Source organism: Lonchura striata, chromosome 3, assembly GCF_050655825.1.
Source record: "Lonchura striata isolate lonStrDom1 chromosome 3, ASM5065582v1, whole genome shotgun sequence".
Lineage (NCBI taxonomy): Eukaryota > Metazoa > Chordata > Aves > Passeriformes > Estrildidae > Lonchura > Lonchura striata.
The window spans coordinates 45,750,897-45,768,002 of record NC_140705.1 but is presented as its reverse complement, the minus strand read 5'-3'; the positions used below and the strand labels follow the sequence as shown (position 1 = coordinate 45,768,002).

Genomic DNA, 17,106 nt, shown 5'->3' with positions numbered 1-17,106 from the left:
CAAATTTTAATTTGAGCTACAAGCAATCTAGGGAATAACCCCAGGTGAAAAGGGAGTATTTAACCCATATAATCAGATATATTTATTTAAAAAATAAATATTTGGCTCTACTACAAAGGAAAGGTGAATGAATTTCTGAGACTTACTGAAGCTGCCAACGAGGAAACACTTCATGTTTCAGGAAGTGAAAGTCTAGGGAAGGTAAGGATAGTCAAGGTAAGTCAAAGGGAAATTGGTAGCAGGCCAGTAAATGATTAAAGGTCCCACTGACTTACACTGGCAGTTCATGGAGCAAAATCAGAATTATTTTAAAACACCACTCAAGCTCATTGTACCGGTTTCCCTCCCTCCCTCAATTTTCCTTCTGCCTTTTTTGAATTCAACTGCTTCCATAAGTTTGATATTAAGCCCCAGAAAATAGAGAACGTAATTTTTTCACAAACAAAGCACCTCAGTAGCTTAGGTTTTTAAATCATTAGTCTTATAATGGGTTGTCAGTGCAATTAGAATGAAATGGGTTGCACCATATATTAATGTAGGATCAAATGTAATGGGGACATTTCAGTCAGACCACAGTGGCAATAAAAGCTGTAAAGACTTTTTGTATAAAAGTCTTCACAGTAGATCCAATAATTATCAGAGTACAACAAAATTACATTTCAAAATGACAGTTTTTACACAAGAGTGTCCTAGGGTGATGTTATGGTGCTTGTATCCCCAATTGTGTGTTCTGTTTATGTTTGGTATTATGTTCTGTGCTTTCAGAACTGATTCTGAAAGTGAAGGTGTGTTTTGCCTTGTTATCAGCCGGTTCACCTCCCCCCATGGTCTGCTGTCTAGAAGAGGCCAGTGCTGGCTGGCTTGCTTTTGCTTACTTGCTTGCTCGCTCGTGCTCCTGCTTCTGCCTTTGCTTATTAGATAGTTTAGCTAAGCAGTCCAAATTTTTTCCCCTGGACCAGGGTTTTTTATTTTTTCCCTTTCCCGAGTATCATGCCAACCTGCTCCGGACTGGGACCTGGGAAACACTGAGGAGCACCGGGAGCCTGCGCTCTGTGATCTGCAGCAGCCATCCCCAGTGCCCAGAGCAATCCCCAGCGCCCAGACCCGGGCGACCACTCTCAGGAAAGACTTTCTGGATTTATTCATCTCTTCAGAGTGGTGAAAGAGTTTTGTTGTCATCTGGTGTTGTAAATTTTTTTTGGTGCTGGGGAGTGCTTTGTTTGTTAAATAAACAGGCTCTTTTCCACTTCTCTCAGAGAAAACTCTTCCCGAACCAGGTGGGGGAGAAGGGCCGTGAGGATTTGTTTTCTGGGGTATCCTTTCAGAGGTTTTTCTCCCAAATTTGCTCTAACTAGGACAAAGAGTAAGACTAAAAATGATGCATGCAGTAACAAATGGGGCACTTACCAACTACCATCTTTATTCTGAATAATTTGAGACTGATCACAGTTACTTTAGCACCACAAAAAAAACATTAAACATTCATTCTTACCCTTCTAACAAAGCAGAACTTGAAAGACTGGAGTTAAGGCTAGCAAAATGTGCACCCTTTAATATCAAAAACAACATACAGAATATGATGTCTATAAAGATACTTAAACATGTCAGTGTTGTCAATATTAGCAAACTTTTTAGTGTAACATCACTCTACTCTTAGCATATGCACTTCCAAAACATTACAATTGTTGACACAAGATATATATAGACTAGAAGGCATACTGCACATATGCCAAAGCTTACATGACTAGAAACTCACTGGCTGGCTGGAACTCTGCTGGTGCTCTGCTTGTCAACAGGGAGGCATGCAAACAAAGGGATCACTTTTTCCTCAGCCATCTCTCCCATTTCAGAACTACACCTCCTCTAGTGAGAAGCAGACTGTTTGTGCATGCCCTGGTGTCATGGTTTGACACTGGCACAATGCCAGGGCCCCCATGAAAATGCAACCTCTCAATTGAATGCTGTGAAATGCGATCAGGAACAGAGCAGAGCAGGCCCAAGCTTAATAACAAAGGAGAAACTTTATTAAACTACTACTACCATAAGAGGGAAAAAAAAAATTAAAAAAACAACACTAAAACCAAAATGAAAACCTTCCAAAACATTCCTCTTCCCCGCCCCCAATTCCAACAAACCACAATGAGACATAACTTGGACCCCCAGTCAGGTTTCCACCCTTCAGATAATCAATACTCAGTCCATCAAAGGAGAGAGGAGTCTCTCCTGTGCCACAGATCCCCCAAGAAACACAGCTGCCACTTCTTATGTTTCCATGTCACACATGGCACCGCCCGGGGAAGAATTTGCCATGGTGACAACTCTCCTTTCCATGCACAGTGCTCTCACCACAGTGCATGGATGGCTCTTAAGATTTTTCTCTTCAAGGATGCTTTGCAAAGAGGGAAAAAACAACAGTTCAGTTTTTTCATTTTTTGGGACCGCAGTCCCCCCCCATTTCCCCTTGGGGTCGAGGGTCTCGGGAACAGAGATCTTCTTCTCTTCTTTGAGGACAGAGGCACCACCACAAACCTCCCTAACTTTTTTCTGTTCGCTCCACTTCTGTCTTTTCCCAGCTGAAGCAGGTCTCTTGGCTCACTGGCATCCTCCTAAAATACAGTCTCTCTTGGAGAAGATTGGTTCAGTCTATGACTAACAAGAAAAGTCCAGCCAAAAGCCACTCCATCATCTTCCCCCCACAATCTTCTTTTCCTAACATCCCAGGTCCCAGGCTGTCTCTCTTCCTCTCTTTCAAGCTGAGGAGGCATAATATTTTCACAGTTTTCATTTCTCAAGGAAGGGTTCTCTGGGGGAACGCAGATTTCTCCACCCTTCCATCTGCAGGGAGCCAGTCCGATTCCAGTCCCTCTACCCTTTGGCCCACCTCAAGCTGGGCCGTATGGGTCCCCTTCACCACCCAGCCACGGCCGGGCAGGGGAGAGGCTGCACTGCACCCTGACTGGAACCAAAGAGAGCGAGTTCTCCTGGGAATTCTGCTTTTAACCCCTCTGTGTCCTCAGAGGCGTGTCCACCTTCAATTGGTCACCCCAAAGTGCCAATATCCAACCCTGACCCCTGACTGGATCGATCTCTTCCTTCCGAGAAAATTCCATTCCGTGTCAAACCACGACACCTGGTCAAAATACATTGTATTTATAGATACACACACTCTCTTAATAGCAGAGGGTCCTTTCTGACTTGTGTAACACTTCCAGCTCTCCAAAGGGGAATCCTGGCCCCAGACCAGGCATCGCCCCTGCCCAGAGGGCACGGCTGAGCCCTGTGCAAGCAGTGAGGCTGGGACCTGCCCTGTGCCAGCACAGGGAGAGCCCGCTCTGCGTCAGCCAGCCCCTGTGGATGGCCTGAAGGATTGCAGCACTGATTCCCAACCTGACACAGACCCGCTGGGGCTGCAAGAAAGCACCTCCTGTCCCTTTGGCATGTACTACCCGAGGCAAGGAACTGAGCAGGGCGCTTCTGCTTTACAATGGCAGCGTCCTTTTCTTACACCATGAGCCTGTGATCAAAGCACTCATCTGGTACCTGCGGGAGCTGCCTTCTCTCGCAAGGGCGATGCAGCCTCACACCTCCCACCGCTCCTAAACCTCACTGCTCTGCCAGGCTGAGCCTGCTCAAAGGTTTTATCCAGGGAAGGCTGGAAAGCAGCACCCATTTCCAATGTGATGGGCATCAGCTTGACAAGCCAGTGTCTCTGCTGGGAAGGGGGAAGGTATGTGCCCACACATAGTGCATGAAGGGCCAAAGGAGAACACTGTCAGTTGTCTACCTCACCCGATGCCAAATACACCCTGAAGAAAGGCCACAGAACAGCTACAGCATCTTTGGCTCATGGGGGCAATTTTCAGGGACAATAAATTGTCACTGGAAATAAAATCAGAAAAAGAATTTAAATGCTAATTCTGAACAGACGAAGGCTTGGATGCAAGAAATTCTAACTACATTAAAATTTGAAATCTTGGTCTGAGACGTGTACAGGTCTTCAAAAGTAGCCAGGACAAATCCAACAATACTTTACTAGTTACACATTGGATCCTGTTGCATAGCTGAGATGTAATTAAGAATCCAAAGGGTTTCCATTATTTCAGACTCTTTGCTGAACAATTTTCTTAAGATTAAAAGAATCTCATACCTACTGAAAAAGTATGAAACCAATAAAATCTTGCTCAGAATTAGCATTGGTTTTAAGATCTGGTGTATTAAATAACAGCATTACATAGGACTGGAAATTTCACACTGCCATTTTAAGTGAACCTGTTTCAATCCATTTTCTTCTGAAGATTTACCCTGAGAAAATTCAATGAAAAGAGGATTACTTAGTTTATAGGATACAAGAATAATGTCTATACAAAGTACTCTATGAACTGTTCTCAAGAGAGGAATACATCAGAGTATTTTAAGGGTCTTCTTGAATTAAGCTACTATTTTAATTTTAGAATCAACCCCTGTCAGATTAAGGCTTGCATGATTTGGGTCATCAAAATAAGATTTCAGCAGGTTTCCCATGAACCTATTTTCACACCTAAAATTAAATTGCTACAAAATCTTATTTGCATTTATTCAGTTAAAATAAAATTGAATATTCAGTCCTTTTCTCCACTTCTACAATATTAAATATTTTTTTAAATAATTTTACTAAATAGTTGCTATTTGTGTAGGGTTTTTCATGTCTTAGTTTGTTTGGTGATTTACTTGTTGGGTTTTTTATTAATCGAGTCACCTAATCTAATTTTTAAAACCCCAGGGCATACAAAATCTTTTATTTCTCTCAATAAATTTCTAAGTGGTTAGTCAGCCTCAGCACAAGCAATCTGAGCTTGTTTGTCATCTTACCTAGCTTTAGGACATCAACACTTCATGCTTTTGTCCAAAAAAGAGCATTTGCTACTGGACATTTCCCCCATAGATACAAACTAACAGAAAAGATGCTAACAGAGTTCTTAAACAGTTATTTACTTTATCTTCTCTGAAAAGCCCTTCCCATTTTAGCATTGCTGCAAAACAAGCACTGCATCAGAAACAGGTTTGTTATTCCACCGCCATCACACCAGCACAGCTTCCTTCCCCGTAAATTTTGCTTCTCTCTCATCCCTCATACCACTCACTAGCTGGTTCTACCACAGGAATCACTCCTAAGCAATTAGTCATTGCACCCTTCTCACAGAGGCCATGATTTTTGTGGTTTTGTAGTTTGTTGGTTTGGGATTTTCATAAATTTTATGCAAATATGAGAGTTTGGATTTTTTTAACAGCATGGCAATAATTAATTCATACTATTGATATACCATTTCCATGCAACTTATATATCTTTACAATTATTTTATATACTCTCCCAGATAATTTAGAGATGAAGAGCAGCAAGTTGGAAAGATGCCATAATTACACCAAGATACCTGGTCATAATCCTTTCAAATTGCACCAGTGATAAAAAAAAAGCAGCAGCTTTGGTTTTGGTATAAAACTCAGGGCTAAAAATACATGAAATGCAAGATCTATGATGAACACTAATTCTTCATAACAGAACAACAGGAAACGAAAGTCTTTTAACACACTTAGCCAACATCATATTCTGCTTTGCCCAAATGGAAAATAATACTGAATAACACATTCTACAGAAACACTCCAGACAAGAGCAGCATTGGCTGTCAGCATCACCTTAGTAATGAAGGCAGTAATTTTAATTAACACTACTATGCATACTTCAATGACATTTTTAGAAGTACTTACAATGTGCCAAAGCAAAAGTCCCAGTGAACCTGAAGGGACCTTGGTTTTCCAGATTGGCTTTTTTCCCCTCCCACCTCCAAGTCCCTCCCCATATGTCTTGCTAACATTTTAATTTTCAATTCTTTTAGACCTCACTCATGCAAAGTAGGGATTGAGATTCTGCAATATAAAAAAAAGCCTGAGCTTTGGTCTACAAATATTTAGAATGCTTTGCATTATTATATTTAATGAACTTCTGTCAGTTGCTAGATGTAAACATTAAATGCAATAGTATTGCTGTTTTATATGGGTTTTCTGAGCAATTTACTACAACACTGGAAAAAGAAGAATGAAAATAAAAAATATTATAAAGGCTATTAAAAAAAAAAAAAAAACAGTGTGCCTCCATGGTTTATGTAAAGAACAGTTACTAATTAAAAAAGTACTTAAACACATGTTTTGTCCAGATCACATTTAGTTTACTCTTTGCTATGACAGTTTTAAGTGAGGCAACAAAAATTATTGGTATTAAATGGACCTGAAATAAAAAATGATTAAGTATTCCAGTGATTGCTGAACCATATCCATAGATAAGCAGTGTGCTTATTAGTGTTTTATGATAAACTTAAAAGCAGTGTTTTAATTTCAAAGAATTATGCTTTTAAACATTTTTCAGAAAGATGTTACTTCCTTGACAAATAGTGTATAATACCTAAGAATACATAAGCAATGGGACCATTTGTTTAGGGTGTTAAGCAAGAAATAGGACATGCAAAGACATTTCTTTATATTTGGAAAAAATATGGAGCCATATAATCTACAGGCAATTGAGCACAGCTATAAAGACCTGTAATAAACCTGCATGTTCACTTAGTGCAAAAATCTTTAAATGCTGAATATTGTTTTAATAGCTCGTGTATTTTTCCACATTAAAAATAACTTGGTATTGCACTTAGAAAGTATCCTTTAAAGCTGTCTTGGTTTTACAAACAAACAAACAAACAAATCCTAACAAGTACAACAAAACAATTTGAAATTTAGTCTAATTCACAATACTGCTCCAAAGAATTAGTCAGTACAGTTTCAAAACTATCTACTACTCTGAGGTTTGGCTGAAAAAAGATTTATGAACATACATCTTAAGGGTATTGCCTTCACCAAATAATAATAATAATAATCTATTATACAGCAGCTTAACTTCTGAACGTGTTTGCACTTGGAGCTTGGTTTGAACATATTCAAAACCTGAGCCCATCAAAAATGTCATCCTTAATGTTCTTAGGGCTACTGCGAAAGATGAATGCAAACACAAGTGAGTGTTTCAAAAGTTGTATAATAATTTAGCTTTCTAATGAAACAATCATTTCATATTTCATATTTGTGTTCATTATAGAGAATTACAGAAGACTGTAAACAGCATGATAATCTTCAAAAAACCAGATCAGTCATAAGAGCTACTATATTATCCAGTATAAACACCCAAGGGTGTGCCTGCAGAGGATGGACAATAGACATCACTGAAGAATCCTGGGTCAGTGAAGGAAAAACAGCTTTCACATTTCCAGAAATCAGTTCTGATGGATTATAAAAATATGCTCTTCACACGCAGAATCACTACGCACATACACACTAAAGCTACAAAACTTCAAATACCTTAAAAATGTGGCTTGAAATCAAATTCAAAGACTTGTCAAAAAAGTTCAATGGTATAAAAGGTTCTTGTAGCAGTTTTGCAATTTGAGCAATAGTTCAAGACTTCAGTATTGTATAGTATCTTCAGCCAAAAAAAAAATCTGGTTTCAGTAGGAGGAGGTCAGGATGGTATAGGGAAAAGAAAAGAGCATCAAAAGCCAGAATCCAGTTCTTTGACTGGCTTTTCTGTCATGTCTGACACCAAAGTGCTTTCATTTTCCAGCATTTTCTCAGTAGTTTCTCCATCAACAGGTTTTGTTCTCTCTTTCAACTTCTGCCGTTCATGGACCCAGGGGATGAAACACAAAATAGCTCCTCCAATGAGGGGAGGGACTCCAGCCAGGTAAAATGCCACATCATAGTCACCAAGCTTATCCCGCAGCAAACCTGGGAAGGCAGAAAGTGACCACTCATAAATAAAGGGGCTTCAGGAATCTACAGAAAACAGGTGTGGCTTTGGGTTCAGAAACCCAAGAGCTGGCACAGATTATAACCACTAGAACCTAACAACCTGATGGCCAAACAGAGGTGTACATGGAGGCAGAAAGGTTCCAGAGTTGACTTGGAGCAGTAATGAAGAGCGCAGTATGTCACCCCTCAACCAATTAAAAATTGCTTAATTAACATCTATCAAAAATATGCACCATCTTTCCCGCTTGAAAGTTGCTCATTTGAGCTTCTCCAGCACCTGTATCTTGCCATGACTTAAGAGAAATTCTCCTTCCTTTTGATAACAGGTACCTTTGATCAATACGCCCATTTTTCTAATTCTAGATATATTCCATATATTGCATTCCTCGTGGCCTCTTATTAAGAAGTGTGTTTCCCAATAATTCACTCTAATTCCTTGCTCCAAATTCCTCCCATTAGTCAAATTCTATTTAAATATTAATAGCTGTGATAGTAGGAAGCCCCAAGTCTGTGCTGTTCTAGCATGAAAATTTTGTCTTTTATAATATTGCATAGTTCAATTATGTCTTATGAAGTACCCTTCACTCACCAAACCTCAGGGTAAATTACCACTAAAAATCATCAGTGGTGAGGATTACAGCTTTAGCTATTTCTATCTCCCAAGAACTTCCAAGTTTTCCTCTTCAAAACCTGTACACCTTGTCAGTCTCCCACCAAAGGATGAATAAAGCCAGCATTCTTACTTATAAAGACCAATTAAAGTGACTGGAGCCTTTATCCTCACAATGATTTTAACATGAGCAAAATTTTGGAATCAAGTTCATTTTCAGGTTTTAATTTGGAGGCCCTCTGTAATACAAGCAACCAATAGGCTGTCACTTGTACAAACTGGAAAATGTCAGGTCCTAAATCCTACTGGAAACTTCTCTATCTTTCTTTTGAGGAATGTTTTACACCTGTGTAACAATGAAGAAGACTGAGCAAACTTTGAAGAGTGCGGTAAATTAATAACCGATGAGCAGCAGGTAAATTTGCTTTATCTTCTCAAGCACACACAGAGAAAATCTCCAATGTCAAAGCTCTGCATGTGGTGCAGGAATGGGAAACATGGCCTAAAAGGTATGCAAACACAGCAACACATTTACAGCTACAAACCCTGCCTACACTCACCTGCAATGGGTGGACCAACTGTCATAGGCACTGACATGAGTCCAAGCAGAAATCCGATGGCCTGGGAGACATCCTGAGCCCCAACGAGCTCGAAGGCAATAGGAGCCATAATGCAAATGAAGCACCCATCAAACAGGCCCATGAAGAGACAGACAGCAACGAGAGCTCCAAAGACATGGCACAATGGAATCATCATAGACATCAGCCCAATAAAAAAAAATGAGGCCACCTAAGTATGAACAAGGAAAAAAATATAAAAATGCATTGCATCAAATTTGCAAATTGTAAGGGACCAGATGAACCTCCTTGCATTTGCAGTGAATTAGATTGCCTGCCTGTATTTACTTTAAAATAATCAGTCTCCATGGATTACCACCAGAAGTTACATACTAATATAAAACAAACATAACTATGACAGGCAAAGAAATTCCACCACCCATTTTGCAAGCATTGAAAATGCAATTATTATCCACTAACCTACAGTGATTGTGTATGATCATTTCTCATACACTAATATGTTTTTGAGAAGTAAGTCACAGAAATATTAAAAGTTTAAGATAGTTGGAATATTGTAATTAAGACTCCTCACTGTTGTAAGTAAAAAATATCAATATTATGAATGGCTATTTCAAGGTCCTTATATTCAACAGAAGTGAAAACATTTAATTTTTATATTAAAAAATATCCTAAGGTACTGCTATAGTCATGCATACTTACAAAGATTTTCTAATACAATCTTAGATAATCTATTTGTTTCAACATAAAAGAATAAAACTGTCTTTCAGCAAAATGAAGCAGAATTAAAAAGAATATAAAAGTGGTAATAGTTTTGCCTGTGCACCATTCATATGTAAGCACTGGAAACCAATGTTCCACCTAACTGCAATAAAACATCAAGGAATCTAAATGTATCCATGACAACAAATACTCCAGCAGAACGGTAATTCTTTCCTAAGAATTTTTGATTTCCATAAAGCAGTGCAGACAATCCCCACTAGATGCCTCCCTTGCTATTCATTTTAAGAGGCCAAATGAAGGACTCAAAGCTGCCAATATGAAAGTGGATTAAAGCTTTTCCAAAATCCCACACTAACACTGCTAGTTTCTCAAAAAAAAATATATAAGTGTGGAGGGAACGATGTGTATATCCTCCTTCCTCTCCAAGCTTCAGCATTTCTGGAAGCCCAGACTCTTTCTTCAAAATCTCCTTAACTAAACACCTCTTGTATTGCCATGGCCATACCCTTGTGTACTATGCACAGAACTTATTTGACACCAAATTAGTGCCTGTCAAAGATGAAGAAATCCAAAATCCTTACTAAAAAAACACGACTTAATTTTTTTCCTATCTGGGGAAAGCCATTATGAAATCATAATGTGGAATAAAACAGAGAAAGCAGAATGTACAGAATCCCCAAAGGCTCCCAGCCACATGGTAATGAACAGTAATTTCTTTCATTCTCAACTGAAAACAGCCAGCAGGAACTAGATCTTTTCGTAGCATGAAAAACAAAAATTATTGATTCATAAGCTTTGCACCAAAGGTTCCTAGTATCAAAAGCCATACACTGAGTTTCCTACAGTTTTGAAACTTCTGAAATTTGAATCTCCATTCAGTTAATTCTGCTTACTTAATAGTACCCAAAACCAAATCCTTTGCAATCCACAGTTCAGAAGGAATATAGAAACAATAAACACATACCTGTAGATAAATTTTTTTTGCACCAGGAATATAATCTGCCACTCTGCCAAAAACCAATCTACCAACTCCTGAAGTAATGCCCAGACACAGCAGAAGCACTTCTTCTGGCACACTGTCACGAAATCTCTCTTTTACATGATTCATCTGTTTGAAAAGAGAAAATAAATTTGCTTTAGAATTAAAAAGATAGACCTTGGAAAACCTGAGTCAAGTAGAAGTAATCTGTCAATCACTTACAAACTCAGTTACAAATGGTCATCTGACTTACTCTGGTTTTACAGATTTTAAAATGCAGTATTTAGTGCAACACAATAAGAACAATCTGAAATGTGTTGCTGCTTTATCCACAACTAATGAAGTTAAATCAGGAAAACAAGAAAGCTCTAATTAAGAAATAATAAAAAACCAAATTAACTTAGACATGTTCTTTCCACCCACTCTTAAGTTCCTAGTGATAGATTCTAAGTAACACAGAAGCCACAAGGGCTACCAAGCTTGCAACACAGCTCAGGCCAGGCAGAGAGCTGGAGGCAAGACAGTGCAAGTAGGAGGGGCCCTTTGGCAGGTCACATCCCAGCATCCATGATGTCCAGGGGCAAGGAGGAAGCGGGCTGAAGCAAACTGCAGTGCCAAGCACAACAGCAAACGCTCCCACGAGAGGGAGCAGCTTCAGCAGCAATGAACAGGGAAGACTGGAAGAATGATTTACCAACCACTTCAGCCTGAAGAACTAAAGCAATTGACCATCGACCACAACAGGGTGAACAATCAGTGTCAGTAATTCCAACTTTTCAAGTCATGGTTAAAAAGAAAATACATACATACATATATATATATATATATATATATATATATATATGTGTGTGTGTATGTACATATGTGTATGTATATGTATACATACACCTATATCACCAGGCTGGCTTGATGGATTTGGATTCTCTCTACTTGCACAGTGTTTCTGGTTTGTGTTTTTTACTGTGATTTTTAGTGTTTTTGCTTTTGTTTTTATTTCTTATTCATCCCCAAAGACCAGAAAATTACCCACAAGAGATTTTTTGCTCATTGCTTTTTGGAACGTGCTTGGCAATACCAAATATGCCAAAATGGGCACTAGAAGATGTAGCAATCATTTGCACAATCCTGCAATCTCCATGTTCATAAGTAGTTTTGAACAAGAAAAGTAAACAAGTGAAAGTTCAGGGATGTAAAAAACCAAACAGAAGAAACTGTTTTTAAGTAAAGATGTAGTAAAAACATTTGAGGGACAAGGTAAGCAAAGGCTGATATCACTTCAAACTAGAGAACCCTTAATTTTTTATCTATAAAATGAAAATGCTCTATTTTAGTAAATACTTCTAGAGCAAAATAGCATAAATTCTTTCCTAGCCAGAATGTTAATATACAAGCAGAGCCCTTTTTTTCAACAGGAAAATAGGACTTGCTGAGTAAAATCAATTTTATTAAGCATAAAATCTGTTGGGGTTTTTTTACATGTCATGGAAAGCCTATTAAATCTAATATTAATTTGTGCAATGTAACTGATTTTGTAAGAAAGAAAAAAACCAAGGAAGTTTATTCTAGTTTTAAAGAAAAACTTCTAACTTAAATTAAAGACAGGTGCTTGCTCTTTCTGTTTCTTCCTTTGCTTTGTAAGACACATCTGGAAACAGAATCTGATGAAATTTTTCATCTGAAATAACATTTAAACATAAAAGAGAAGCTATTCTACTTACGCCCTTTCTGCCAAAGGAAAAGCTGACAGTTTCCCTACCCCTACCTTTATGGTTTGTCAGCATCTGCTGGCCCAGCTGGCGAGAGAAGCCAAGGTGCTCTTTGCAATTTTTGTCACCTGTTCCAGGTTTCTGCAGCCTCTAGATTGTTTAATTAGCAGGCCTGATCCATCCACTCCCTGGAGGCTTTTCAAGAGGCAAGATAAAGCTCTGTATCTAGATAACTATTAACCCTGCACCTGCAACTGGAGTTACTGGATTTCTCAAAGCAGTGCAGGGGGTGAAATGCTGCCACTCTTTGATCAAGAAGGGAAAATACAGATTCAATTAACTTCTTAAGCAAGAAAGTAACCACTACTCATCCCAAATTTAAAATATCTAAATTAGTTGTTGGTTTAGGGTTTTTTTTTGTTTGTTTGTGGGGTTGTTTTGTTGCTGGTTTTGGTGTGTTTTTTGTTTTTTGGTTTTTTTTTTTTGCTTCCACTACTCTTAAGCATATGATAACCTTAAAAAAAAGCTTCCAACTAGTTATAAGGAGAATTTTTTCCCTTAGGAAGGCAGAAGCATAGGCTTCCTTGGAGGTTTTTCAGGACTAAGTGCACAAAGCCTTGAGTAACCAGGCCTGATCTCTCAGAGCTGATGCTCAGATCCTAAACAGCATATTCAATCTTCAGTGACACAGACACTGAAGTTAGCAGCAGCAGTATTAACTGTCTGGAAATACAGTGATTCAGGCCTAATTCAGCACTGTAAGTGTAACCCTAGGTTAAATATAGTCATGAAGTAGCTCAAGCAAGATTCAGATTTCCACTGTTTTTCTACTTTTTACTATTAGAACGACTCAAAAATCCCACAATGAGAAATTACTTGTGAATATTCTCAAGGCATTAATGCTCTCCTCACTGCAGAACTACACAGAATTATATGCCTCTTCAGGCATTGTCTGCAGCAGCCAAACAGGGACCCAGCCACATAAAGGCCAAAGCATTTCAATGTGTGTTGTGCCTTTTCTCAGTAATGTAGCAGCTCCTTCACTCAGGGCTGTGTGCATGCTGAATTTCAGGTCTGATTTTTCCAAATGTAGAAAAGACCTAGTTAGCTCAGGCATAATTATAGCCCAGAGTAGTACAGTTTCTTCATTAGTTAAAAATATAATTCATCCTTGTACAATCCAGTTTTCCAAATAAAGATATATAGACAGTGAAGACCAGAACTGAATGCATCCTTGGCATCAGCACTCTCCTTTATATCTCTCTACTATCAGGGTGACACACACAGATTTTCTCGTCCAAATTCTCATTACTGTTAGAATGAGACTAGAAGACAAAAGCCACTTGGTAGTGGCTACAATGCTTTCTGATACACAGTTCTGGTTGACCTCTCTCCAACCAGCCAAGATCCAGGTTTGTCTGAGCCCTCCCCTTCACTGCACATACATTTCAGCTACATTCACACAGTGAATCAAAGACATTAATCTGAGCAAAGCTGTAGCTCCATTTTTTCCAAACACAAAGAACCTGAATCTGAAAGAAGTAGTTATGAAATAGTAAGAAATAACTCTGCCAACCACTTTCTTCCCATGTTTATTCCATTTTGGGGATTCCCAATCAAGCAAAGCTTTAGTAGGCTAAATGCAATAGTCTCTCTGACCAAAAGAGACGGCCAATGGCAGCACATAATCTAGAAAACTCTGAACGCATTAAAACCACCATTTTCTTCAATTACTGATGCAAGTCCTGCTGCCTGACACATCACTGAAAACAAGCATAAGGATAGAAGGAAAAGCTTAGGGAGTACTGCTGGTACCATTTGTATACTAGAAATACTATTAACTTCTCCAAATTAAGTTTCCTGAAAGAGCTGAGGGGGTGTAGAACCCTAGAAGATAAGGTGGCTCATGTGCATGTCTCAAACACTGATAGTCAGATAGCTGTGGAGCCAACCAAGGATTGTCTGTAATAACAGCCAAGGATTGCTGGCAATAACATACTGTGAAAAAGAACAGTGTGTGGCTGGAGAAGGGGGCCATACAAAGGTAGGGCAGCACTTTTCCAGGACAAATGTCCTTGTTATAGCTCCTGGAGATAAGTGTAACAGAACAATGCAAACGTGGGAATGAGGTCAAGAAGCCAATATGGATTGTAGGATGGAATCAGCACCAAAAACCCTAAAACCCCACAACCCATTTCCAGGAAGGTCTATAAGAACAGACTGTGCATAACTTTCTTACTTTCTATGCAATTTAGTTATCTCCAGGCCAGAGAGAAGTAGCTGCATGAAGTCCACGTGACACCCTGGCCATCCCATCAGCTGGATCAACACTGTAGCCAGGACTGGTGATCCCTTTCTTTGCAGTGAGCTGTACTGGATGATTGGAAGATTCTGCTAAGAAGCAGAGCAAAAAGTAACTCTGGATAAGTCACTGTTTCTTCTCTAGCATACCGACTCACCACAAAAGTAGAGGGTAAGGAGGGTGAGAAACAGAAAAAGAAACTCGATTGCCAGCAAGCTTTATAAGATACTGCGCACCAAGAAGATAATTTAAGGCAAATACATTTCTAGTCCAGACTCCATCAAATAAACTTTCACTGGTGAGCAAAAAAACAGCAGAATGAGCCAGCAACTCCTGCACTTCCACAGAAAAGATGATCTTCATGTTAAGAGACAGAAATAGCATTACAAATACCTAACCTGGATCAATTTTTAAGGAAGTGCCAATATCCTGAGAATTTCTGTGAAATATTACTTTAGCTAAATGTCTTCACATGATAAATATGCATATACACATCTTCAAGAAATTCTTGCTTACACACTTGCTCCAACTGTGGTAATACCTCTTTATCTCTTGTTAATTTAAATTATGTAAAAAAACAAGGAAAAAATTAAAAAAACAAGGTGATTTATTACATGTCATAGCAAACTTTTCTCTTATTCAACTGAGTAAAGCAGATTAAACACAATCATTCATACATCATGAAGATTCAGAACAAGCATAATCTGAATTTCTTAAGTAAAACAAAACACAACAGTTAACAGGTTAACTGTAAAGCCCATATAACATAAAAACCCTAAGCATTAAAAATTCAAAAACACTCGAGGCTGACAATTACACAATTAAAATAATTTTGAGAGTTTTTTTTCAATAAATAGCTATTCCTGAAGCCATATGCCCTAAATAAAATTAATGGTTTTTTAAATCTCAGAGCTGTTATCCTAAAGAGCATGTGAAGAAAACCAGTGGCTTGGTGTGGCTTGGGCAGCAGCAGCAAGACAGATAAGGCACACACGCATCTTAGGAAGCTCAAGGTGACTAAGCACAAGGATGCAGAATAAAGTCAGGGATCCACAGGACATGAAGTATTATCTACACAAGGGATGAGAGTCAAATTATTGGATAAAACCCTTCTAAAACATTTTTTAACATTATTCCTATTTGTAACTACAATCCGTGTTTTACAGTCTCAGTTCTATCTGTTTCTTATGGCCTAAAGCAGTGTTTCTAGAGCCTACTTTACTCTCAAAATTCAACTATGTCCAAAGTCATCTACTATCAGAACATCCTTGAAAGTTAGAGGTCAATCACAATAATTTGAATTTCCAGAATAACAGCAGAATTATTTTAAAACATCTAACAGGCAACATCACAAACTAAGGACCAACAAAGATTTGGGGCGGGAGGGGGGGGAGATAAATGAAAATAAACAACTCTAATTTCTCTTATCTAATTTTCCTATTGTCTCAACCATGAAATGAGGCTGATGCTGCAAATAAAAGTGCAAGGACCATACCCCATACCCCAGCAGTTCCATTCGTGAGAACCGACCGCATCACATAAATCATTGTGGCTTTTACTAATGTAATAAAATGACCAGTTTACAACTTATGCAATTAAAACCAAGCACATTATATGATATGTTACTATTAAGAAATTATGGAATACCAAAACAATGGATTAGGATACCCTGTACAATGCTACTGTCGTGTCCTAAAAGAGACTGACATCCTAGCTCAGCAACAGCATCTGTGCTACTCATATCATATCTCTCAAAACTAGACTCCTTAAACCATAGGACCTAGGTGAGCAAAATCTAAACAGATTCTCAAACCTCTGTTCAACCATCACAGAATTCCCAGGGCCTCCATAGCACTTCAGTATTAGAGATCCACTTGTGGACATGGTCATAATCCCCTCAGCTTTCACAAACTTGGCTGAAGCATCTGACTCATTCTACTGAGGAACAGAAGGTCTTAATTGTCTCAATTCTTCAAGACAGTCCTACATACACTATCAACTGGATCAGGGCCTTGAGAAATTGAATCAAGTAGTCAAATTTTCATTTAAATCCTAAGGAAAAGATGACAATGATAGTCTCTCCCCCTTATACAGAGATACAGTCCTTACTCAGGATACAAACATTAATGTTCCCCATTTTTTTCCTTCCTAGAGCAACTCAAAACCACTTTTTCCTTTTCTAGGAAATATTCTGCTCAGTAGTAATGAAAAAAATTTAACTCAATTGTCAGAAAAGAACCTGGAAAATAGCTCAGAGATTGATTTTTACTACAATCAAATACAAAGAGCTAGGTTCTGAGATCTCAACTGAAGATTCAAAACACATGGTGAGATATTCACAAGTCTGAATAGGACTTAAAAAGCAAAGAGGTTTTCCATACAGTTCA

At 38.5% G+C, this 17,106-nt stretch overlaps 1 protein-coding gene across 1 annotated transcript in view; it reads right to left on the bottom strand.

The window, feature by feature from the left end:
• Window positions 1-6,611: 6,611 nt before the first annotated feature.
• SLC16A10 (solute carrier family 16 member 10) overlaps window positions 6,612-17,106 on the bottom strand; it is a 60,758-nt gene continuing 50,263 nt past the window's right edge. The window contains exons 4-6 of the mRNA XM_021555498.3: window positions 10,697-10,840; window positions 8,995-9,223; window positions 6,612-7,800 (exon numbers count right to left, since the gene is read on the bottom strand). Coding sequence (XP_021411173.3) covers window positions 7,565-7,800; window positions 8,995-9,223; window positions 10,697-10,840 — 609 coding nt within the window. The 3' untranslated portion in view covers window positions 6,612-7,564. The remainder of the gene's footprint in view (window positions 7,801-8,994; window positions 9,224-10,696; window positions 10,841-17,106) is intronic.